The 25,065-nt window shown below is 49.1% G+C and overlaps 1 protein-coding gene across 3 annotated transcripts in view; it reads left to right on the top strand.

Annotated features, from left to right (window-relative positions):
* Nucleotides 1–22,618, top strand: part of OCRL (OCRL inositol polyphosphate-5-phosphatase) — a 29,727-nt gene extending 7,109 nt beyond the window's left edge. The window contains exons 6-24 of one of the 3 annotated variants that reach the window (XM_084813942.1): nucleotides 65–157; nucleotides 2,031–2,151; nucleotides 2,236–2,403; nucleotides 3,845–3,946; nucleotides 5,758–5,872; nucleotides 5,990–6,106; nucleotides 6,221–6,408; nucleotides 7,999–8,110; nucleotides 10,842–10,951; nucleotides 12,568–12,703; nucleotides 13,210–13,320; nucleotides 13,557–13,722; nucleotides 14,970–15,205; nucleotides 15,628–15,651; nucleotides 16,969–17,088; nucleotides 17,715–17,799; nucleotides 18,628–18,755; nucleotides 21,388–21,499; nucleotides 21,597–22,584. In XM_084813942.1, coding sequence (XP_084670068.1) covers nucleotides 65–157; nucleotides 2,031–2,151; nucleotides 2,236–2,403; nucleotides 3,845–3,946; nucleotides 5,758–5,872; nucleotides 5,990–6,106; nucleotides 6,221–6,408; nucleotides 7,999–8,110; nucleotides 10,842–10,951; nucleotides 12,568–12,703; nucleotides 13,210–13,320; nucleotides 13,557–13,722; nucleotides 14,970–15,205; nucleotides 15,628–15,651; nucleotides 16,969–17,088; nucleotides 17,715–17,799; nucleotides 18,628–18,755; nucleotides 21,388–21,499; nucleotides 21,597–21,721 — 2,369 coding nt within the window. In that variant the 3' untranslated portion in view covers nucleotides 21,722–22,584. Of the gene's footprint in view, nucleotides 1–64; nucleotides 158–2,030; nucleotides 2,152–2,235; nucleotides 2,404–3,844; nucleotides 3,947–5,757; nucleotides 5,873–5,989; nucleotides 6,107–6,220; nucleotides 6,409–7,998; nucleotides 8,111–10,841; nucleotides 10,952–12,567; nucleotides 12,704–13,209; nucleotides 13,321–13,556; nucleotides 13,723–14,969; nucleotides 15,206–15,627; nucleotides 15,652–16,968; nucleotides 17,089–17,714; nucleotides 17,800–18,627; nucleotides 18,756–19,358; nucleotides 21,500–21,596 lie in introns of all 3 variants that reach the window. The other 2 variants (XR_014784830.1, XM_084813944.1) reach the window with 2 other exon arrangements.
* The last annotated feature ends 2,447 nt before the right edge of the window (nucleotides 22,619–25,065 follow it).

Below are 25,065 nucleotides of genomic sequence, written 5' to 3'. Positions count from 1 at the left end.
TGTGATACCTGGCATTAGAGGTGGTTAGTGTCTGAAGTAGGTGTTCCTTTCTCCTGTTTTGCAGTCTCACCAAAAGGATCTTTCCCTGATCTTGTGGACCATGCCTCCTGGCACCAAGTGAGAGGCCTCTCGGGGCCTCCTGAACCCCTTTCTGCAGGTATAGCCCCACATCCATGTAACACATATCCTATGTAACCTCTGTACAGAAAATGTGTTTAGTTTTGAAATGCTTGTCAGCTCTTTAGCAAACAAGGCCTCTAGCAGAGGTCTCATTCCCAAGGCCTTCCTGAACGTGTGTAAACCAAAAGGACATTGCCAGCTGAATGTGGTGTTACAGGTGTAATATTTCTGAAAAAGATGAAACCTTGGGTGGGGCGAGAACAGAGCGGGTTGTGTGGGGAGACAAACATTTTTGGGAAATTAGAATATATGCAATACTTTCTAATCAAACTTAAACTTATCTTACTGCTCTAACATAAAATGCAGCACATATAAGTTAGCCTATAAAACTACTGTTTATTTGTTTAGTGGTATTTACAAAGCACTTACATTAAAAGAAATGTCTACGCAATGTACAAAACGATACAGTATGAGATATTTAAATACTGTATACTGTTACTGTATACAGAAGACAAGATTACCTTCCTGGGGGTGCTTGTTAGAAAAAGTATGTTTTGAATAGTCCAAAACCCAGAAAGTTTAGCACCTGCTTAATGTGTAACGGTAAGGAGTCCCAGAGTGCAGATGCTATGGTACTGAAGACCCTATCCCAACCCGTCATAAACCGGACCTCTGATATCTTAAGCACCACCAGGAGGGTATCTTCTGATGAGTGCAGCAGGCAGGTAGCAGGGCAGCAGGCAGCTAGCAGGGCAATTTAACAGAGCAATATTATTTATTTAAATTTTTTTGTAGGCTATCTCTTAGGGAAAAGACTCTCCCAAGGCAATTTACATAAAATAATCCTATGCATGTTTATTCAGAATTAAAACCCACTCTGTTTAGTGGAGCTTACTACCAGGTAAGCATTTTTATTTATTATTATTTATTTATTTCATTTCTTTACCACCCAATAGCCGAAGCTCTCTGGGCAGTTCACAGACATTAAAACCACAAAGCATGCCTATGGCTGCAGCCTCAAAAGTATAAATGCCTTGCAGTGCAGTCCTGTACGTGTCTGCTCAGAAGCAAGTTCAGTGAGTCTTACGCTCAAGTAAGTGGGGATAGGATTGCAGCCTTAATATTTGTACAATTGGAAGTGTGAATATACCCAATACTAGAAAGAAAGGGAGCTGCACACTGCTCCACATTTTCCTTCCTAAACACATGTATCTTAATTATTGTCATCTCAGAAATAGGAAAAAATAAATGTTGGAAATAAAAACCACAAATGTTGAAGTAAACAAAAGAAAGTATAGTATTTCGACTGAAACTGTTTAATACAGTCATATTACTAAGGACGAGCAGCATATTTCGATATCGTTAGACTTTCTAACAACATTGGACTTTAAACTTTGAAACTAAGAAGTAATTTTTGAGTTTTGCTTTTTTTTCCTTCTTCCTTCCCAGTCCCAGTGCCATGTCTTTTCGATTGTAAGCCTGAGGGCAGGAACTGTCTCATTAATAATTTTTGGGAGCCCATACTGTAAACAAATAAATAAATTGCAATACAGGACAGCACAAAGGAATCCTCATGCTCTAATGCTTAATAATCTTGCATAAAAATCTTCATCTTATAACATTTTGAGTGAGCAAAATCTTGTCTTGAAAAGCGTTTTACATAGTCCAAAAAAAGAAAATATTTCATAGGACTCCTTTCCCAGTGTTCCCCAAATTGCAAGTCTGGGGGGGAGCTCCCCCTCCCCCAAATTTTTCTGTTTTTTTTTCCCTTATGCCTTTCATCTTTCTGTGTTGGCAGTAAACTTTTCCTGCTCTAAGCGTCTCCTCCATTCCTTCCCCGAGACTTCCCCAGAGGATTCTAAAGTGTGTTTTTTTCCTAATCCTAACCTTGGAAACTTTTCTTGCCTCAGGGATTCTAGGGTTCGAGGATAACTTCAATGCCCTGAGTTTGGAGAAGAAAAGAAACCTGCAGAATCAGCAAATGAGCGCCCGCCGGGAGCCCCCACCGCCACCCCTGACCCCAAGCAGGCCGTAAGTCGACTTGGCGATGTGCTACCAGCCCTCCCACCTCCCTGGTGGCAAGGGCAACTTGAGCTCTGCTTTCATCTCCCTTAGGGGTCTCCGCGAGAAGGAAGGCATCAGCAAGGACCAGCCCAAAGTAAGCAACACCATGCGCAAGCTCTTTGTGCCTTCTACGCATACACAAACCGGGCAGAGGGAGGGGCTTATCAAGCACATCCTCGCCAAGCGGGAGAAGGAGTACGTCAACATCCAGAATTTCAGGTGAGAGCTCTGTGAAAGTGCCGCAGTTGGAGCTTTCCTCTGCCATTTATCCCCCACTTCAAATGGTTTTGTCTTGTGGAAGCGAAGGCCTTCATCTTCTGGAACAACCAGCCCGTGAAAATGCCAAGGGAAAGCTGGTCACAGCAAGTGTGATCTCCCTGTCAGCTTTGTTCTTAAGTGCCAGGTAGTGTCTAACCCTGTTCACTTGGGGCTTTTGACGGATAACTTCATTTATCGGTTGTGGGGTTCTTTTGTCTTTTTCTCTTGGCCAGATATTGCTCCAAACACATATAACACTAAACCATGGTTTAGCCACAGGGGTGTTGAACCACTTTCATCCTGAGGGCCAAATTCCATATCAGAGAAGCTCCCAGGAGCCACATTCCAGTGGTTGGTGGGGCTGAAGGCAAAGGGGGCAGGTCCAAAAATCCCATCATACTGTAACTTAAAGCTCTTCCTTCAGTAACTAAGACTGGGGAGAGGCATTTCAACCTTTTAGAATATTGAAAAAATTACACAAAAGCAGTTGGTAGTCAGAGGGAAGGGGTGGGGTGAGGGTGATGGGAAGGGGGCATGGTGTGTTGGGAATCCCTGGTGGGCTATGTTGGGACCCTAGGCAGGCCAGATTTGGCTCACGGACCTGAGGTTGAGCACCCCTGGTTTAGTGTTAACGAGGGCAAGCCACAATGAGTCTTGGGCTCATATGCTTCCCCCTCCCTTACAACTCCCATGATCCCTCACCATTGCCTCTGTTGGCTAGGGCTGGTGAGAGTTGTAGGCCAAAATATCTGGAGGGCCACAAATTGCCCATCCTTGTTTTCAGTTAACCACAGTTTACTGTGGCATCCAAACCTAAACTGTTGTTTTTGAAATAAGCCATTTTCTTAACCCATGAATATATTGGGTTGTTAACCTTAACTATAGTTTGTAGAAACCTCAAGTTTGTCTTGTTTCAGTATCACGATAAGGTGCACATAATTTGAAATGGAAACTAAAGCTTCTGAACTCCTCCTCACGGCTATGCCAGAGGTGGAGGCAGGAACGCACCCGCCTGAGACTCGCTGCAGTTCATCTTCATAACGCAAAACCATGATGTAGCATTACAGTTTTTGTTTGGGGTTTTTTTTGCTGCTCCTGTTAGACATGATGGTAATTTGTTTTGCGACATCTGCTTTTATGATGTTTTATTGATATGCTGTTAACAGCCGTGATCCTGCTGTTTGAAAGAGGAGCATTTTAGGGCCCAAAACAGCTAAGATGAGCAAAATCTAGCTGCAGGAATTTTATTAGTCTTGGTACTGGTCTTTCTTGCCTTTGCTGTGGCAGTCTTTTGTAGAGGCACACTCCTTTTGTCTTTGCCCAGGGCATTTGCCTTCTAACCTTCAGGTCTGTTCAGAGGGCGGTCCTGTTCCAGCAGTCAGCACCCTTCTGTGCATTGCAGGTTTTTTGTGGGGACATGGAACGTGAATGGGCAATCTCCAGACAGTGGATTGGAACCATGGCTGAACTGTGACCCTGAGCCCCCAGACATCTACTGCATTGGGTGAGGCATGAAGGTTTCCTGGGGCAATCAGTTTTCAACATCCCTGTCAGGGATCCCCTGAACAACTCCTTAAGGATCTCATGCCTCCTTAAGAGTCCCACCTTCCTTTTTTACCTTCCCCTTTCCAATAATGTGGGGTTCAGGCTGCAGATGTGGGGTGGCTGACACGCTAGACTCAGGGTTTAACCACAACAGTTTACTGGTAAATTGAAGCAAGAAAATCACAACTAGCAGTATTTACACAATAGAGCTGAGTGATACAGAAGGCCTTAAAATAGAATAAAAGTTGTAAAATGCAAGTTCCTTTACTCTAGCTGTACTTAGACTCCTCTAGGCTGCTTCTTCCTGCTCCCTCCTCAGGCTCTTGTCTCCCCAACACTGCTCTTACTGGCTCTCTTGCTTTCTTTATGTACCCTTCTCCCTCAATACTGAAAATGCTGTTTCAAACCTGAAGAAATGAAACTTAACTGGGGAAATGAAACTGAAACTTAACCGCGGAAATGAACCTACTCCTCTCAGGGATACCCACTCCCAACAAAAAAACCCTAAGCCTGACCATTTCTCCCTTTCCCTCTGTAAGCCTCAAACCTTCACAGTCCCCCCCTTGCTCATTCACCTGGTTCGCATGTAACGAGAAGCTACCATGAGTTAATTTCCCTGCAGGGGTTCTCATCATGGCAGCTGCTGTCAGGGTGGACACAGCCCATAGAACCTCAGAGCAGTTCTGATTCTGAGGAGGAACAGCCGTCCATGGGAGGGGAGCGCGCTCTTCCCTCCCAGGCCCTGCAGCTGGCAGAGATTCCTCCTACCGGCATTCCAGACATAGATAGCAGTCCTGGGAGTGAAAGAGCGCGGGAGGAGGACTGGCTGGATGCTTAACACAGACGCAGAGAGCAACGAGCTATGGAGAGCACGGAAAGGAGGCGTAGCGCCCGTTTGGTGCGCAAGCAACAGTCGCGTCCAGAGGACCCAAGGGAAAAGGGGAGGGACTCTCCCTAGCCCATAAGTTCAGGGTCTGCAAGTGATTCTCATTCAAACAGGGACCAACTGTTTCTAACCCGGGGCATAGTTTACTCTGCTGTTCATAGCTTAGTCGCTGGTGATAGAGTTATTAAGTTGTAAAAGGAATAAAGCCTTAAAAAGAATCCTTTGTGTCTAGAGTTGGCTACTGGAGTAGATTGAAAGAGGTCGGCTAGGGCCTCCTGACAGCCGCCACCATTTTGAATATTTGCGCCACAGCGGGGGCGCACCAGAGGTTGTCATTATGGGCGAGGATGGGTTGTTAGGGTGGATAAGAAGCCACCCAGAACCCGTGGGCTGTTTTACAGTTGCAGGTGGCTTGTTAACCACTCCAACAACCCACCCTCGTCAGGGTTGCATGTAATGACAAGTTACTGTGTGCCACTGCCACGGCTCAAAAACTCAGAACGGCATTCTCCACCACAACCAGAAGCCCCACAGAAAAATTCACCCATGGTGGCTTCTCATTATGTGCAAACTGTGCCATGGTCTTCTCTTGCCCATAGTTGTTACTGCAGTTGTTGTACTTAAAGTGGGGTATTGTTGTCAAGGCTTTTGCTAGATAATTAGCTTTATACTTAGAACAAAGAGGGAATGATTTGTGTCTTGAGATGTTTTTCTTTGTTTTCGCCAGGAAGCAATATTCTACCATAGCAAAGGCAAACCGGTCATCCTGGGGGCAGTGGGTTGCAGCAGCAGAAGCATAACAGGGGTCTCAGTGATTCGGTGGGGTGCGGGGGACAGCCCAGTTGCTGGGAATGTGTGCAGCAACTGATAAACTTTGGCTTTAGGTTCCAGGAGCTGGACCTGAGCACAGAGGCTTTCTTCTACTTCGAGTCGACGAAGGAGCAAGAGTGGCTGACCGCAGTGGAGAAGGCTCTGCACTCCAGAGCCAAGTACAAGAAAGTAGGTCCTGCTCTCCCCACTCCCCCACACCCCACCCCTTCCAGCAGCTAGGCAAAACAACCAAGCTGGGCTTGCGCACAAAGGCGGACAGCCATCCCAGTCTTTTGCGCCTTGCAGGTGCAGCTGGTGCGTCTGGTTGGCATGATGTTGCTCATCTTCGTCAGGAAAGACCAGCTCGGCTCCATCAAAAATGTGGTGGCAGAAACGGTGGGCACAGGTATCATGAGCAAGATGGTAAGTTGGGTGCTGATAACAGAGCTCCTTTTTTAGATCTCTCTCTCCCGACCGGTTTTCCCTCTCTGTTTCCTGCTTGCCTGCTAACAGCCAGCTTCTGCTCGGCCCCTGCAGGGTAACAAGGGTGGCGTGGCCGTTAGGTTTGACTTCCACAACACCAGCTTCTGCATCGTCAACTCTCACCTTGCTGCCCACGTGGAAGACTTTGAGCGCCGCAACCAGGATTACAAGGACATCTGCGCCCGGATGAGCTTCCTGCCCCCTGACCAGGGTCTGCCACAGATGACAATCATGAAACATGAGTGCGTTTCTCGAGGGCTGTGAGGTGGGGACGAGGAGCCTTAGCTAGACTAGGCGAAGTTCTGGGTCTCTGCTATCTGGAGAGACAAATCCAGTTTTGTCCTTGCAAGCCTCCTTGTATGTGCGCCTGCCTGGTTTCAAGTAGACCAGCCACAAATGCTTTCGGCAGTGTGTCTTTGGCATAACCATCTCTGGCTTTGGTCTAGGCGAGCAAATCCTAAAGAGTTGTGGGAGGCAACTAGAACATAGGTTCTAGCTGGGATTGTTTAGCTTGGGGAAAAAGGAAGGTAAGAGGAGACGTGATAGAGGTGCACAAAATTATGCATGATATGGAGAATGTGGATAAGGAGACATTTTCTCCCTCTCTCAAAATACTAGCACCCAGAGTCATCCTACGAAGCTGATTGGTGGGAGATTCAGGACAGATAAAAGGAAAGGTTTCTTCACACAGCGCACTGTTAAACTATAGAATTCGCCACCACAGGATGTAGTGATGGCCACCCATTTGGATGGCTTTAAAAGGGGGTTAGACAAATTCCTGGAGGAAAAGGCTATCAGTGGCTACTAGTCTTCATGCTTATGCACCAGAGGCAGTAAGCCTATGTACACCAGTTGCTGGGGAACATGGGTGGGAGGGTGCTGTTGTGCTCATGCCCTGCTTGTGGGTTCCTGGTTGACAGCTGGCTGGCCACTGTGTGAACAGAATGCTGGACTAGATGGACCCTTGGTCTGATCCAGCATGGCTCTTCTTATGTTCTTTATTCAAATGTATTAAGGGCACAATTCTGTGGATGTTCAGACAGAAAAAAGTCCTAGAACTCCCAGCGTTCCCCAATCAGCCATGCTTAACGTAGATAGGATTGCACCCTTAATTATGGGTATTTCTTCCTCCACCCTTCAAACATATTCCTAGGGTGGCAATATAGAGAAGAGCAGCATAAAACAAGGAGAAAGAGCTCAGATGAGATTAAAAAGTTCAGGAGGAATAAAGAAGGTCTTTGCCTGATGTCGAAATGACATCTGGGTCAGTGCTTGGTGAGCCTTCCTAGGGGGAGCATTCCAAAGTTGGGGGGCAAGTCACACCTCCAGATGGCCGGGGTACCCAGAGGAGAGCCTCTGAAGATCTTAGTGTGTGGACAGGCACACGTGGAGACAGGTGGTCCTCCTAGTACTCTGGCCCCAAACCTTTGTAAATCACTTGGGGGCTTCTTTCAGTTGTGTGAAGTGCTACACAAATGTAATAAACTAAACCAGATTTGAAGGGCCTTAAAGGTTAAAATGGAAATGGACCCGGAAGCAGTACAGTTGATGAAGCCCTGCTTTAGTATGATCATACTGCCTGGTCTCATTTCAAAATCCTATTTCACCTGGTAAGCCAGGGGTAGGCAACCTGGTGCCCTCTGGATATTTTGGACTGCAACTCCCATAAGCACCAGGCAGCATTGCCAATGGTCAGAGATATTGGGAGTTGTAGTACAAAACATCTGAAGGGTGTCGGGTTGCCTCCTCCTGTTGGAGGGAGTAGCACCAGGCTCTTTTTCGCTGAGCTTGCCAGTAGCTGTGGTTTCTGTGCTCTTTCCTGTCCCCTTCAGTGTTGTCATCTGGTTGGGAGATTTGAACTACAGGCTTTGCCTTCCGGATGCCAACGATGTGAAAACTCTGATCAGTAAAAATGAGCTTCAGAAACTGCTGACATATGACCAGGTGAGGGAGGCAACCCTGTGCTTTATATTATATAACTAGTTATTAAGCAAGACCGTAGCCAACATGGGATGGTTGTGACATCTGGGAATGATTTTTATGGCTGCCATCCTGTGCACACTTAGGAGTAAGCCCCATTTAACTCAATGGAACTGACTTCTTGAGTAGAGATGTGTAGGATTCCACTGTAGTTCCTCTGTTACTGTGCCTTTCCAGCACAGTAGGCACCTAGACTTTGCTGTTATTTGGAAATTCTGCATTACTTGCATGTTCTCATTGATAGCAGCTACCTCCACCTTGAATGCCAGCTGCTTTTGTTTTCAGTGTTTCTACCCAAGGTCATTGGGTGGGGGGTGTTTGTTCAAGGATGTTTTGATCTTGTTCTCTGCTTGCTGTTGCTGGGAGGCAAGGAGTAAGGGTGGTTGATGCATCTGGTGAAACAAGAGGCCAGAATACTGCACTTTATAGTAGATTTGAGAGGGTGACCTGGTTTGCATGTAACGCGAAGCCACCAGGGTGAAATTTCCTGCAGAGTTCTTGCCAGGGCAGTGGCCAGCATTTTGAGTATTCAAGCCAGGGTGAGGGTGCACCATAGCTTGTTGTTAGGTGCAAACCTGGCAAAGGTGGATTGTTGGGGTGATTAAGAAGCCACCCAGAAGCCATGGGCTGTTTTAGGGTTGTGGATGGCTTGTTAACCACCCCAGCAACCGAACCCTGCCAGGTTCACACCTAACAACAAGCTTGTAACAACAACATCAACAGTCATAGCTCGAATATTCAAAATGGTGGCCACTACATCAACATGAAACCATGCGGGGAAATTCACCCTCAGTGCCTTCTTGTTACGTGCGAACCCTCCCAGTGTGTGTGGTGCCCTAGCCCTGATCCCAAACCATTTTTCCCTATAGACCACTTGAAAATCTCTGGAGGTCTCATTAGACTACTTAATAAACTCTTTTTTTTGCACAAACATAACTCAAACATTAACTTTAAAAATTCCTTCAGCGCCGGCATTGCCATCAAAACAAGCAGCTTCCAAAAATCACAGGCCTTAGGCCACGGTGTTGTTAGCCTGTTCAATATGCAAGCCCTGGTCAAAACAGCTTCAATCCCTGCCGTCAGAAAAAATAAACGGAGTGCAGGGCAGAGTACAGATACCATCAACTACTCCACCACCTTGCCTCACACCGCCAGCGGTCTGCAGGCCACCGTTTGAGTAACTCTGCCCTAGCTCTTTGGGACTGTTGTTAAGGAGCTGCGCGGGAAGAGCAGGAGCATCCCAAGGCACTTGGGATGGTCAGAGATTGGAGGGTCAGTTAAGAAACTCAGTGACCTGGCTCGGACAACAGAGCAGCCCATTGTGGGTTGATAAATCCTCAAGGAGTTGCAGCACGAGCATTATGAATATGCAGCCCCTGACCGGGGGTTGTAATGTGCGAACCCAGCCAGTGGGGGATAAGCAACCCTCACATAACCCATGGTCTGTTGTAGGGTTCTTTGAGAGTTGTTCAACCCTCAAAGAAGCCCTGCTGGCCGGGGTCGCACAACACAACAACCCCCAGTCAGAGGTTGCATATTCATATATATTTACTACATTTGTATCCCGCCTTTTTTCCTCGTTAAGGAACTCAAGGCAGCATACATAATCCTCCTCCTCCATTTTCTCCTCACAACAGCAACCCTGTGAGGTAGGTTGGGCTGAGAGTCTGTGACTGGCCCAAAGTCACCCAGTGAGCTTCTGTGGCTGAGTGGGGACTAGAACCCAGATCTCCCAACTCCCAGTCCAACACTCTCGCCACTACACCACGCTGGCTCTCACACCACACTGGCTTTCCCTTCATAATGGCAGCTGGAACGTGCTGCAGCTCCTTGAGGGTGAATTATCCCACGATGGGCTGCTGTGTCATCCAAACAAGCTCATAGTCGGAACTGGGTGAGAGAGAGGAGGAGGACAGAGAGATTTTCCAATTGTTGATAGTCTCCAGATGTACTGTTATTAACAAGATGTAGCAGCTCTCGGTGAATAAGATGCCGCTTATTGTTTAATTTTCAGTCATTATTTACGACTGAACAGTCTTTGACAACTGTGTCTCCCTCTTTCATCTGTTTTGAAGTAAAATTGCCATCCAAGTTTCTTGCAGTTCTCGACGTTTGCATATCCCCCAACTGCAAGGCCTCCAACTGCAAAGGTTGCTGGCTTTTGCAGTGAGATCTGGGCACTTTAAAAAGCTATGAGGTGTTGTTGAAAGGCCAACAGAATAAATGCACATTGCTTGGGTGTTTCTGCCATGCTTGTTGCCAAGGCTGACGTTTTAAAGCTGTTTGTGACTGGGTTTTCCTGATCTGCCCCCAGCTGTGGTAGCTTGAGTGGTTTGGATTTCTTGCTGCGGTGGCAGCATACTACAGCAGCCAGCCTGGGGCACCGAGCTCTTCAGCCAGTTGCCATGTGTTATTGTTTAAAGCAGCTTCCCCCCTCCTGGTGCCCTCCAGATGTTTTGGACTTCGGCTCCCATCAAGCCCAGCCAGCATGACCAATGGTCAGGAACGCTGGGAGTTGTAGCCCAACAACATTTGGAGGGCACCAGGTTGGGGAAGGCTAGTTTAATGGGTGTTCCAGTCATATTATGCAGCCTAGTACTTTGCCGAGGTGTCCAACACAACGGTGGCTGGGAAGGGTCATGTTGTCTGGCAGCAGAGGGACACCTGTTAATGGGCTGTTGCTTTTTGCCTCCAGCTGAATATTCAGCGTACTCAAAAGGCAGCTTTTGCAGATTTTACAGAAGGAGAGATCAGGTTCATCCCCACTTACAAATTCGACTCCAAAACAGATCGATGGGATTCCAGGTAAGCATCCAGCTGATCATTCACCCTCGTAAATAAGCCCACAAAATTTGGTAGCCTGCAAAGTCTCCTTTACTTGCCTGCTAACAAGGCTAGTATCCTGTGTTTCTTTGCAGGATGGCAAAAAAAAAAAGACTTCTACCAAGCAGGCTGGTGGAGGAAGGACAGAGCTTCCCTTCCTCCAAAGTCAGCACCAAACGCCAGCAGACAGGCAGTGGAGGAATGAAGAGATCCTCACTTTCTCTGCCAGCCCACTCGCTCACCTGCATGGAATTTCTTGTCACCTCTGGCGAGTTGTTAAATACAAGGCTGTGATATCTGGCTGTGATGCACCGCTGTTTGGCTTCTCTGGAAATGCTTTGGCTACTTCTTCATGTGCCATCCTTTTCCACATTTGCCCTGGTAGCCAAGCTAACCCAAGTCCTCAAAGCCATTTAAGAGAGAAATCCAGTGTGATGTAGTGGTTGGAGTGTTGGACTGGGACTCAGGAGATCCTGATTCTAGTCCCCACACAGCCATGGAGTTCACTAGGTGACTTCGGGCTAGTCAGTGGTTCTCAGTCCAACCTACCTCACAGGGTTGTTGTGAGGATAAAATAGAGAGGAGGAGGAGGACTGTGTAAGCAGCCTTGGGTTCCTTGCAAAAGGAAAAAAGGTGGGATATAAATGTAATAAGTAGTTTGTAGCTGTTCTTCGTGGCCTCTCCCCTCTCATGGTATATAACCAATGTTGCAATCCACTGAAAAGCACAGCAGGAATTGATCTGAGCCTAAGCAGGGATCTTATTTGCTGCAAGGAAAGCTGGGAAATAGACTTGATGCTCTCTCAGGATGAGTCTGCCTGGCTAAAACAGTAGGGCAGCCTTCCCCAACCTGATCACCCCAGGCACATTGCTTATCGAGCATAGCTGTTGAGAACTCCAGAAGCCACTTTGGCCTGCTAGTTGAACTTCCCTCGTGCAGCTACGGGGAAACGAAGGAACAGACAGAACTGCGGGAAGAGCAGCGAAGCACAAGACTTCTTCTGGCAGCCCTTCTGAGGCCAACAGGGGAGGATGCTCCATTTCCTGAAGCGCCAAGGGCACAGGGGCCGCGAAAAATTGATGGGGACCATTGCTTTGGGAAGGAAGCATAGCACAGCGGTAGAGCTTGTGTTTCGTGTGCAGGGAGTCCCGGGTCAAACCAAGGCATCTCCAGTTAAAAAGGGATCAGGTAGCAAGCGATGGGAAAGTCCTCTGCTGGGACAGCCCCTGCCAGTCAGAGCTTGACAATACTGGGCTAGATGGGCAAAGAATCTGACTTACTCTCAGGCAGTTGTCTGTGTTCCCAGAGGCTCTGATCATGAGGCCAAACATCTGCACATCATCCAGGCCAGCCTTCCCCAACCTAGTGCCCTCCAGATGTGTTGGACTGCAATTCCCATCATTCCCAGCCAGCGTGGTCATGGGGGTGGACTCCCACACATCTGGAGGGCACCAGGTTGGGGAAGGCTGGCCTAGATGGAGAGTCGAGAAGGATGGGTCCCACAAGCTCGGAACACGGGGGGAGCAGAGTCCGCGTGGCAATGGAAGCGTGTCACTGCTGCCCCAAGCAGCCTGATGTCCGTCCTGTCTCCTCGCAGTGGGAAGTGCCGTGTACCAGCCTGGTGCGACCGGATCCTCTGGAGAGGAGGCAGCGTCAATCAGCTCCGCTACCGCAGCCACATGGAATTGAAAACGAGCGACCACAAGCCCGTCAGCTCCCTCTTCCTCATCGGGGTAACTCCCTTGGCGGCTGGGGCCCTCGTCCCGCATCTTGCTTAGTTGTTGCTATATGGCACTTCCTGGAAACCGGCATTTCCTCGGGGTTGGGAAGGCGTCCCTGGCAAGCAGCCACGCCCTTTGGCATGGGGTTGGGTCGATTATCTATATGTGTTTTAATTGCACCCATCGCCTGCAGTTTTGAGCACAAGTCGCTCTTCCTGGCACGACAGACCAATCAGATGGACTGGATCATGCACTGCAAAGTGAGCCCCGTACATGCAAAAGAGCTACTGGAGCACTTAGCACAAAGCAGTTGGGTTTCTGCCCAAAGTGCCCCGTATGTCACGGCAGCATTCACAGACGCTGCCAGGCAGCACTCAGGGAAACTCAGAGGGTTGCTTGCCTCTTTTTTTTAGAGCTGAGAACTGTGGGTGCTCAGACACCTCAGCTCATGCCACATACCATTTTTGGAGCCCTTTCCCACCCACGGAACAAAGTGTGATCTTTTTCTTTCTCTGTAGGTGAAGGTTGTGGATGACAGGCGGTACCGAAAAGTGTTTGAGGATATTGTTCGGATGATGGACAGGATGGAGAATGACTTCCTTCCATCGCTAGAGCTGAGCAGGAGGGAGGTAAGGAAGAACTGGATCCTTTCCCACCCCCCTAAAGGGAAAATGGCTCCAGAAAGATCAGAGTTCCTCATGAGGAGACAAATACTCTGGTCGCCAGTGCTTGAAATCCCCAATGTGTGCTGTATCCCGCAAGTGAGGTCTCCAGCTTAGGGACATGTTCTGCTTCCTGGGGCTTCTTCCTTTGCCACCTGCTGAAGGCCTCTCTTTTTATTTTTTTCCCCACTCTTGGTCTGCAGTTTTCTTTTGAGAATGTGAAGTTTCGGCAGCTGCAGAAGGAGAAGTTCCAAATCACGAACAATGGGCAGGTCCCCTGCCACTTCTCCTTCATCCCCAAGCTCAACGACAGCCAGTACTGTAAGCCGTGGCTACGCGCTGAGCCCTGCGAGGGCTATGTAGAGCCAAGTGAGTCTCTAGGAATGCATTGCAATATTTTCATCCCCACCCCCTTTCCTTCACTCTCTCATTCCTCCTCTGTTGTTGACCGTCCCTAAAGCAGCCTTGTCCAACCTTATGCCCCTGCAGATATGTCGGACTGCAACTCTGACCATACCCCAGCCAGCATAGCCATGCAGTAAGGATGGTGGGGGTTGAAATCCAGCAGAACTGCAGGGGTGCCAGAGTGGGCAAGGCTACTTTAAAAGAGTGGGCCATTCTGCCTTTGCCACTATCCGGTGGCTGGCTAACGGGGGCCCTTTACTCAATCACAAAGCACATGCTTTGCATTGGTAAGGTCCTGAGCTCAGTCTCTAGCATCTCCAGTTTAAGCAGGGATGGAGAACCTGCTTAAACAGATGATGTCAGCCCCAGCCAGCATAGCCAAGAGGCAGGGATAATGGGAGATCTAGCTCTCCAACATCTGGAAGGCTCAGGTTTGGCCACCCCTGAGTTGAAGGATCTCAAATCGAAAGTTTGGGAAAGACGTCACCCAGAGACCCTGGATTGCTGCTGCCGATCGGAGACTACCATACTGGGCTAGAGAGCTTCATACATTCTATAGCAGTGACTGTCAGGTCTTTAAAAAAAAAAAGAGTGATTATGAAGTACACTTGCAAGTAAAAACCAGCAACTTACAACAAAAACAGATTTACAATAAAATTTACGACACAATAAAAAAATTGTACGATGCAGTAAAGACAGATTCAGATTTATTTTCCAGGTCACACAAAAAGCCAAACCATGTTGGCCAAAATAATACTTCCAAAATCCATATCACCGTAATATCATTATTAGGCCAACTCCTCCCACATTAATAGAATAAAAAGAGGCCACCCATATCTCTAAATATACATTGTTCCTCTGTAATAGTCACTTGAAACCTTTTCTCCCATTGGCTTCTGTTATGATCACCTGCTATGTGCAATCCTGAAAGAATTGTATATATCTTTTACATGCCCTTTCTGAGGTGTGTGGAGGGCTGGGGGGGGGGGATATTTCCTCAGATTTAGTCATAGGACAGTATATATCTGAGTTTCTTGTTTGCAAACAGCTGCTGGTTTGGAGGTATTGCGGGTGGGGCAGGGATCTGTTTTTAATTACTGAAATGTCCTGGTAATTCTGTCCTTAATAAAATGGTTCCAAAGAGATTGTTTTGCCCGACCTCTCTCGATTTGTCTGTCTGTCTTGAAAGTCTCCCTGTTCTCCTGTTTCAGACGAGACAGTGGAGATCTCCCTTGACATATATGTCAGCAAGGACTCGGTAACGCTGCTCAATTCGGGGGAGGACAAGATCGAGGACATCCTCGTCCTTCACCTTGACCGGGGCAAGGACTACTTCCTCACTATCAGTGGCAGCTACCTGCCCAGCTGCTTCGGGACCTCCTTGGAGGCCTTGTGCCGGATGAAGCGGCCAATCCGCGAAGTCCCTGTCACCAAGCTCATCGATCTGGTAGGAAGCGAAGGGAGATCCCTGGGATTTGCAGGGAAGCTGAACTCCCCAAACGTTTAATCTCCCTCCTGCCAAGTCACTGCTCCTTCCATCTCGGCCTGCACTGTGGGGCTGCTGCCCTCCGAATCAGCTTTTGCAGCTGTACACTCGCTTTCCTGTGCGCTGTCCAAACCTTTGCCTGGTGTCTGCTGCTTCCTCTCTGTTGAGTCATCCCAGGCTCTGTTCCCATCTGCCCTTTAACCCAGACTTCCCTTTGCATGGCCACTAAATGTGTATGTTGTTTTTGCACCATCTGGCCACTTGCTTCTCAGCGCATGGGGGTTGTTCCTTTTTTTCCTCCTTTGGGCCTCTGCCAGTAACGCACTTTGTTTTGTATCTTTTTCTTCCTCCTTTTTGCTCTTGCCTTCCTACTCTGGTATCAGGGAGAAGACAGCTTCCTAGAAAAGGTAACAGACAGTGTCTCTCTAGGGGTTCTTGCAAAGATTTCCATCAAGTACCGGAAGGCCCGTTAACTATCGGCAGATGCCCAGAGAGCTAGAGTCTCTCTCTCTCTCTCTCATATATACTCTCTCACTCACTCTATTCTGCCTGTTCAGATGAGTTTTAGATCTTGACCACTGAGTGTCTGAAAAAAAAAGTTGTAGCTGTTTTGGGGTGGCCCAAAGCAATGGTATTCATCTCAGAATCGAAGCCCTTTTAGGGTATTACCGAAGCACTGTAGGTAGCCACTGAAAAATCTCACTTAGCACTTTGGAAACATGAAACTGTGATTATGTTGTCCTTGCCATGCACCCCCCTAGGTCTAGGTTTCATGGTGCTATGGCACTGATGGATGGCTGGACACGCGTCCTCTTTTATTAATCTATACGTATATGAATGAATTGGGCCCTATTTAGCAGTTTCCCTGTGGATGGGAGCGAGTGGACTATGGCAGTATCTCTCTTCTTACCCTCCCCTCTTTATCTGATTACACTGGCTTGAGTTGGAGCTGACCCTACTGAATGACAATGGACAGGGGTAAGGGAAGGCAGGAATTGCTTAACTCTGCTTAATACTGTTTCAGTGATTTTATTGGTCTTGTAAACTACTTTGGGTTCTTCCATTAGGGTCAAAAGGCAGCCTAGAATTGCTTGTCTAAATTACCGCAGCCGCTGTAGGCTGCATTGCACATAGGATACATGGCAGGGGTGGGCAACCTGTGGCCCTCCAGAAGTTTGGGCCTACAACTCCCATCATTCCTCACCCTTTGATATTTTGGCTTGGGCTGATGGGTGTTGTAGTCCAACCAGATCTGGAGGGCCACAGGTTCCCTACCCCTGACATAAGGCAGAGTGGGAGGGAGCCCTGCAGCCCTCCAGATGTGGTTGGACTGCAACTCCCACAGTCCCAAGCCGGCTGAGGCTAATGGGAACTGAAGTCCAGCAGTGCCTGTAAGGCTACAGGTTCCCTACACCTGACACGTTGCTCAGTTTTCCACTGCCCCCTTTTCTTCCATCGCAGCATGTTCAAGACAGATCCCATGTTCACATTCTTCCCTAAACTAGTGTGCATGAGGAGGGCATGAACACCCAGAGTGAGGTTTGGGTGTGAGAGAGACTAGTTGCATATTAAAAGGTGAGAGGGGAACCTATATTTTGCACAAAAGGGGTTGATCTTTGCTCTGAGGGCAAGAGCGAGAGTGGGCGCAGCAAACTGAGCAAGGAGGACGTGTGCCTCCTCACAGGCTCTCACGTCAACCTTGCTTGTCTTTCTTCGGATGTCAGGAGAAATCACTTCTAGACATGATGCCCTCTGACAGCGAGGACTCCAGTGAGCGACCTTTGCACATTCCCAAGGAGATCTGGCTCTTGGTGGACCACCTCTTCAAGAATGCCTGCCATCAGGTGAGGGAGGAGGGGGTGTTTGCTGTTCCAGACAGAGGGTGGGTGTTGCTGGAAGGGGTTGGAAGGGGGCGGAAATGCTGGCTAGGATGAGCACCATTTCAGGGGCAAGTAAGTTTTTAGGAGCCACTTCCCAGTCTACCTTTATGTAGTCACCAACTAGTTCTTGCAAATTACTGCTATGGGTAAAGTGGCAACGTAGGGGAAACTTGCATGTACATCTGCTTATAAGACATACACAGAGATCCCAGAATGACTTGGGGAAACCCATGGATTTGAAACTGCATCTACCCCAAGAAAGGGACTCCCGAACTGTGTTGCTACTTTGATCAGAGGAAAAACTTGGCTCTCCCATGGCTCAAAATAATAAAGATCTAGGATGGGTAGGGAGGTGAGTGGATGACTCTATAGAATGTGCATGCCTGAGATTCCCTGGGGGTGCTTTTGGTGACTGAGATAGACCAAACTCTCCGTCCTTGCACTTCCTTTTGGTTATGGGTTTCTCTCCATGGCTATTGCTGGAGCTTGTGTGTTAATACACCCCAGTATAAACTCTGCGTGCTACCTGAGGCACAGCCCAACCTCTGTGCACCTAGGGCATGAGTTACCGCTGTGCCTCTCTCTGGCAGGAGGACCTCTTCCAGACCCCAGGCATGCAGGATGAGCTGCAGGAGATCATTGAGTGCCTGGATACCAGCATGCCCGAGACAATCCGTATCCTTAAAAAAAAAAAAATCTGTGCTGGACATGAACTGGGCTTTGCGTTTCTTTCCTCGGCCACCCCAGCCCTTAGGCTTTGAGGCACGTTGCAGTAAGAACACAAACACACCAGTGCAAACGGGCAGCTTACCCTTGCTTAAAATGATCTAACTGTAGTTTGCAAAGGCCAACCTGACTAGAAAGGCTTCCAGATGGGTCTCCAGATATGCCGGAGCTGTGACACAGCCACCAGAAACACATCTCTGCATGCCCTTCCAGCATCCTTCTCCAAAGCCAGGTGTGTTGGAATTCAACTCCCATCAGCCCCAGCCAACATGGCCAGTGGTCAGGAATGCTGGGAGTTCTAGTCTAAAACATCTGGAGGGCACCAGGTTGGGGGAAGGCTGGCTTATGGAGTTTCTTGGGCACCTTCCTTTAGCCCTGACTTCACTGAGACCCAGAGTGAATGCAGCTGACCATTTCCCAAGTGGTCGCTTAGCCTTGTGTCCACTTGCTAAGCTGGACTGTTTATTGTCCTTCCGGTTTGGCTAAATGGTGACAAGAGCTTTACCACACTGGGGATGTGGCCAAGGAGTGGTCAAACTCCCGTTGCTGCTTTGTTTGTACTGTCCTGCCTATCAGTTTCCCAAGGGGTCCCAGGCACTCCGGGGGCCATCGCTGTTCATCTCCAGTCCCTTCCCATCCCGTGTCTCAGGCTCCCCCAGCTTGCTCTGCTCAGAAGGCTCCTGTGGCCAAAGGGGAAAACCATCAAGGTGGGCCCAACAGGGTAAGAACAGAGCTGCCTGTTTTGGACCGGCCCCTCCTTGACAGGCGACCATTCAGCTGGCAGCAACCACTCAGTGGCCGAGGCTCTGCTCATCTTCCTGGAGGCCCTACCGGAACCCGTCATTTGCTATGAACTGTATCAGCGCTGCCTTGACTGCTCTCAAGACAGCCGTCTCTGCCGGCAGGTAGGCCCCAGAGCAATGGCTCTTCTGGGTTGGTTTGGGTCACTTATCCTGCCTCCAGCCATGTATAGAGAAGCATTTTGTGGAGGTTGGAGGAGGGGGCGGTAGTCTGGTGTGGGCATCACTGCTCAGTACAGAGGCTGCTGAGCGTTGACAGTGCATCCTCTTGGATTTACTTTGTAGCGCTGACACTGAGCTCTGAGTGGATAGCAGTGCCCACCAACCCACACAAGTGATCTAAGAGAAGCAGATCTCTGTTGGTGGTTGGATAGTGTTAGGAAAGCCCGGGACAATGGAGTGCTTGTATATGGCTGATTAGGCAGCTTGGAGGGGAAGGTAGCTCTATGGAGAGGTACCATTTCAACTACTACAGACAGGGCCTTTTCAGTGGTGGCACTCAGGCAGTGGAATGCCCTCCCCAGAGAGGCTCGCACGGAGCCTACATCGTGGTCTTTTCAGGATCCAGTGAAGACCTTCTTATTCTCCCAGGCTTTTTAGTCATCCAGTTTTGTTTTGTTTTAAAAAAAACTGCTTTTTTTCTTGCTTTTTTTGCTTTCTTTGCTTTTTTCATTTTGTATACATACATGGATTTGTTTATATCCATAGCAATGAATTCGTATGAAATGCATATACTGTATATGGAAATACAACTTTCCAGCAATTATACATAGGCATCAACGAAAGCGGATCAGATATCCAGATAAGTATCCATTTGAAGGTGGCATCTATATGCCACCCATTCAAATACTGAAAGCGTTGTAAGGTCCTCAATCCATTGCATTATAGGAAGTGAGCATTTATCCGTATAATGTTGTAATATCAGTCTTTTAGCTGTCACCTGCGCTGGTGCTTTTTAGTTCCCTGTGTTGCTGTTTTTAATTTGTGTTTGATTTTATATCATTTTATTATTTTGTGTTTTATGGTTTTTAATCTCTGTTTTGTGATCCATGCGGAGAGCTCTGGCTATTGGGCAGCATAGAAATGTCGTAGGTAAGGGACAAGGGACATTTGGAGTAACAGGGTGATACTTCTATTAGAACCAACTAAAAGATCACAAACAAGCTGAGCAAGCTTTTGTGTCCCTCAAAATTCTTCATCAGGCTTTTGCTGAACAGCAACAGAAAACATCATGAAAGGGAACTGCGATACCTAAATGATGTTGCTGGGTGAGATGAAAAAGCCTTGGTGTGGTGATAATCTTTAAATGGAATGCTAGAAGGACTATGCAGCTTAATTAGATCAGTCCAGGGTAGCCAACATGTGCCCCAGGGCTCCATTATGCCCCAGACACGTTTCTTGGGGCCCACCAAGGTGCCCTACCCTTCTGACTTCTTTTTTTAAATCAACACATTTTCTTACCCTCAGCTGGGATTACTTCCAAGCAAAGTGAGGGCCTCCAGCAGCTGCCATCTTCATTTCCCATGAATACCTCTGGGCTACATGATGGAGCTCAGAGACATTCTTAGGAAATGAAGACATCGGGCAGCTTCAGACTGATGCTTTCATCTGCAGTGCGCCAGCCACCAAGAAAAAGAAGGGGGAAAAGAAAAATGCCCTAAAAATTGTGGGTGCAGAGGAGTTGTTTACTGTGTCGTGGCTCAGACCCACCTCTCTGCCTTGTACGTTGTCATTTGGGCAGGTTACTTATCCTTTGTGACTAGCCATTCCTCTCTTGGGAGCCATTTTGTGTAGTGCTCACCAAGGTTCCTCAAATTGCCAAATGTGCACACAGGCCCATAAAGGTTGCCCACCCATAGATTAGGCCATGCTGGGTGCGAAAAGATCTCAAGTTGCATCAAAGGCTGCGGAAACAACCATGTCTGATCCTGCTTTGAAAATATCAAAACCATCCGTTAATTCAGTTTGCTGCCTGTGGGATGGCACAGCCTTTGGCACAGATGCCAGAAGTGGCACTACTGGGAGGGGGGGAGGGAGGCAACAGCATAGCCCTTTGATTTACACTCCTTCCTTTGTGCTGTACTGATGGCTGCCCTCTTTCTCTGGTCCCCGGTCGCAGTAGGGCTGCATATATATAGCTGTGCGACTCCGATGCGCTCCACTGGGGCACAGGGCTCTGGGGATGACACATTAAATTTGCTTTCCGCTCTCTTACAAGGAGCTGTGAGGACAGCCCCTCTTGCCTCTCTCAGTAAAGCCTGCTTGGCAGCAGCTTCTCAAGGTCCCAAGCAGAGGCCATTTCCAGTCAGGTTACCCGTAGACCTTTCTTTTCTATTTTTTTAATGGCAGAGACTGCACCCGGGGGGGGGGGGGGGTAATACATGAAAAGCAATTGCTGTACCAGTGAGCAATGCAGCCCTGTCCCCCATCCCCTAAAGCAAGGGTGCAGAAACTCTTCCAGCCCAAGGGCCGAGTATCTGCGTATTTTAGCTTGAAGCTCTTACAGCTGGTAACTAAGCCTTAGGAGAGACACTTCAACCTTTCAGAATGAGGGGGGAAATTGCACAAAAGCCGAGGAGCCCCAAATGATCGGTGGTCAGAGGAAATGGAGTGGGGCCAGAGGAAGGAACCCTGGAGGGCCAGATTAGAACATCAGGAGGGTCACATTTGGTCCTCGGGCCTGAGTTTCTGCACCCCTGTCCTAAAGCTCTAAGATGACCCCTTCCTGCCTTACCAGGTGATCTGCCAATTGCCGCGGTCCCACCGGAACGTGTTCCGCTACGTGATGGCCTTCTTGCGGGAGCTGCTGAAATATTCCGAGAGCAACAACGTCAGTGCCAACATGCTAGGTGAGTACTGTTTGAGCTAGCTGGGGGTTGGCCTCCTGCCCCCCCACCCCACTTCCGCCTCCCAGCCCCTCTTATCCAGACGTTTGCTCCCCTGCAGCCACCCTTTTCGCCAGCCTCCTGCTGCGGCCGCCGCCCAACCTCCAGTCGAAGCAGACCCCGTACGACCGCCAGCGGACCATCAGCTTCCTCCTGGGCTTCCTGCTGGGGGCAGATGACTACTGAGGTGCCAAAGCGCAGGCTTCCGTGCCAGCCCATGGGGCAGCTTGGAGACGGAGGGAGTGGGAGGAGAGAGGCAGGGCCGGGATTCCGTTCACTGGTACGACCACTACGGAGCTGAGGCGGCTTTCCAGCCTTCCTGCCGCCAGCTCTGGCAGGGGGCTCTGCCTCGCTGCGTGCCAGCCCCCTCCCAGAGCTTCACCCAGGCCGCCTTTCCCCTTGTCGCAGCTGGCTACTCAGCCACTCTGCACACAAGCCACTCCAGAGCCATGGCAGGTTAATGGGTGGCTTAGGGGCGTTTGTTGGGCGTAGCCAGGGATTAGCTGGCAGTTCTCCCCACCCGCCCACCATCCCTGTATGCTACCCTGCTCCCTCCCCTTGTGCTCCAGCAGAGCATTTGCTGCTCTTGCTGGATACAAGAAATCCCAGCCTGTCCTGGGATGGCAGGACCTTATTTCTCTGTCCCGGGGGCCCTGCTGCTAGTTAAGAAGGGCAGGGTGCACCCTCCATACTTCGCCTGGTCTGTACAGTTCAGATATCTGTCCCCATTCTGCCAAGTAGAGTGTGTGGTTCATTCCAGTCTCTCTGTGAGCGCTCGTTTTCATGAAACACTAAGCACTGCCTAAAGTAAGGGGTGGGGAGGAGGAGGAGAGAACGTTCGTGCCTTGCACTGTGGCCATGGGTATGGCTGTGTTGGGCTCCCCGCCGCCCATCCTCGTCCCCGTCCCCACACTTCACAGTTCTGCAACTTTTGTCTTTCCAGTTGTCTGTCCTGGGTTCCTGTACTTTGTGCTCTCTCTCTTTTTTTTTAACCTGTATAATTTATTGGGAGATTGTTGTTTCAAAATAAACCTCCGTTGTGCAAAGCCTGTCCTGGTGTTGGGGGCCAGGGGCTCAGCTCTTGCCCTCACCGGTCTCTCTGCCCTTCCGCAGCTCCAGCGTCCTGCCTCCTCAAAGCCCCTCTGTAGGCCGTCTTCCAGGGCCCTCGCAACATGAGGGAGAAGCGGGGAGCGGTTTCAGATGCCAGGCTGCACTGATATCAGGGCTTATTGGGTTTGATTTGGTGCTTTTCTTGAGACCTGCAGGTGGAGCCAGAGGGTTATGTTGCCTTCCTGAAATCAGACATTTCTCAGGTGGTCCCCTGTATATCCCTCTGAAGATAGTTGTGGGGCGGGGCAGTCCTTAACCGCTCCCCTGATTCCTGCTGCCCCTCTCCTCCCTGCTTCCTTGTGATGCTTCCTTCATACCAAGTCAGACCATCGGTTCATACTGCCCTCTATTACAGCTTTCCCCAACCTGGTGACCTTAAGATGTTTTGGACTACAACTCCAATCAGCACCAGCCAGCATGGGCCATGGTCAGGGATGATGGAAGTTGTAGTCCAGATATCTTATGGGAGGGCATTACATTGGCGAAGGCTGCCCTTACTGCCCCTTTGCACCACCTAGCTGCAAGCAACTCTCTGAAGTCTGCAGGAGGGGGAGGGAGAAGACACCTGCTCCGCAAACCTGATGCTTGAGAATCTTTTGCCTGGAGAGATCAGGGGCTGAACCTGAAGCTTCTAAATGCAAGACATGTGCTGTCCCACATCACTGTGGGCCCCTCATCTACATCCGTGCTGCTGGCAGGCAGTTGTCAAACGGTAGGGCGGCAGTCCAAAAGAGGAACAGAACACCCGGTGGTATGGAAAGAAGGTAAAATCAATGGGGTGCAAGATAGGATTTTAGCAAGCTGGTTTCCCAGATTTCCTAAGACGTTCAGGGTTCAGGACGGACAAGAGAGAGATTGAGAGAGAGAGCGCTTCCTCACACCATGTGTAGTTCATTTTATGGAATTTGAAGCGCTGCACGATGTGGTTTAAAAGTGGGCTTGGACAGAATTCACAGAGGAGACGTCGGATAGCTGTTGGAAGACATGGTAGCCAAGTAGAATTTCCATGTTCAGCAGTATATACCCTTTGAATACCAGTTGCGGGGGTGGGGTGGGGCAACAGTGGCAGAGGGCTCTTGCCTTCATGCCCTGCTTGTGGGATTCCTGGAAGAATCTGGCCGGCCAATGTGGGAAACAAGATGGTGGATTAGACCAGCCTTTCCCAGTCTGGTGCCCTCCAGACAACTTCCATCATTCCCAGCCAGCATGGCGTGCTGGCTGGGGATGCTTGGCATCCTGCTGGGATCGGGATGCAGCTATGCAGAGAGAAAGCAGGCAGAGACTTGTATCATGGTTTTGGGGGTCAACAGAGGGCTCCCCATGACAGCACAGGCTGCCTTCCTCTTTTTTTACCAACTTTGGCAGTGTTTTCCCTATCTTGTCGATCGCTCTTCCTACTTCCCTCAGTTCTAAATTTGAGACTATAACTTGGCAGAAGAGATCTTGGCATTGTCTTGAGGGGCTTCCTGAAAACATGATGCCCGTCTCTTGCCCAGCCAATGGAGCGCTTGATGCTGTGGCTGGTTCCTCCATCCTGTCCAGGACGGCCCGTTGGTGGAGCTGCCCAGCTGCGCAGGACGTAAATATTTGGGACTTTGGAAAGCAGCCTTCTCTTGGCCTCAAACAAGCGTCTGGGAGACATGGCATAGCTTACGATCCCAGGGCAGCAGGCCAGATGTGCCTCAGCATCTTTTTGGCACGTGTCTGCGTGGTGGGCATATGTATGCACACAGCCAACTGCTTCTACTGGGCCTAGGCATGTCATTTGAGGGGATAAGGAAGGTGTTAGCACTTGATGGAAGATGGAGGACAGGACAAATATCCACCATATTATGTGCGATGACCCTATCCCTGATCTACTATATTACGTGGGATAATATCAGTAGCTCAGGGGTAGGCAAGCCAGTGCCTTCCAGAAGTGTTGGACTAAAACTCCCATAATTCCTCAGCATTGGCCCTGCTGGCTGGGGCTGATGGGGGTTGTAGTCCTGAGTATCTGCAGCCAGCCTGCCATAGATCTTCTCTTTGAAGATCCTGCTCCCTTTTAGGGGTTTCACACAGTCTGCTCTGGTCTTTTGACCTCACCAGTCAAATCCATTATAATCCTGCTTTAGGCAGGCAGTCATTAAAATTCTTCCTTTCCTGCCCCTTTCAGAACAACTCATGATGGACTTCATCCGTTCTTCAGGGGGTCCTTCATGTTCCATCACCACACCCTGCCTGGGTTTGATTTTTTCCCAGTACCGTGTAGCCCTCTAAGCCAAAGACCCCCCAATTTTTGAGTGCTTTGTCAATTCGAAAATGTGTGTAGTATTGATGCTTCTTGGTCCAAATGTTGGCCTGGTCAGCTCAACAAAATGTGACCTAAGCGGATAGGTCTCTATGTTGTTGGATGTACTGCGGTTCGTAATGAGTTCAAG

The sequence above is a fragment of the Heloderma suspectum genome, chromosome 9, assembly GCF_057233095.1.
Source record: "Heloderma suspectum isolate Gila_16-S chromosome 9, 16-S_ref, whole genome shotgun sequence".
Taxonomy (NCBI): domain Eukaryota; kingdom Metazoa; phylum Chordata; class Lepidosauria; order Squamata; family Helodermatidae; genus Heloderma; species Heloderma suspectum.
This window is presented reverse-complemented; position numbering and strand designations above follow the sequence as displayed.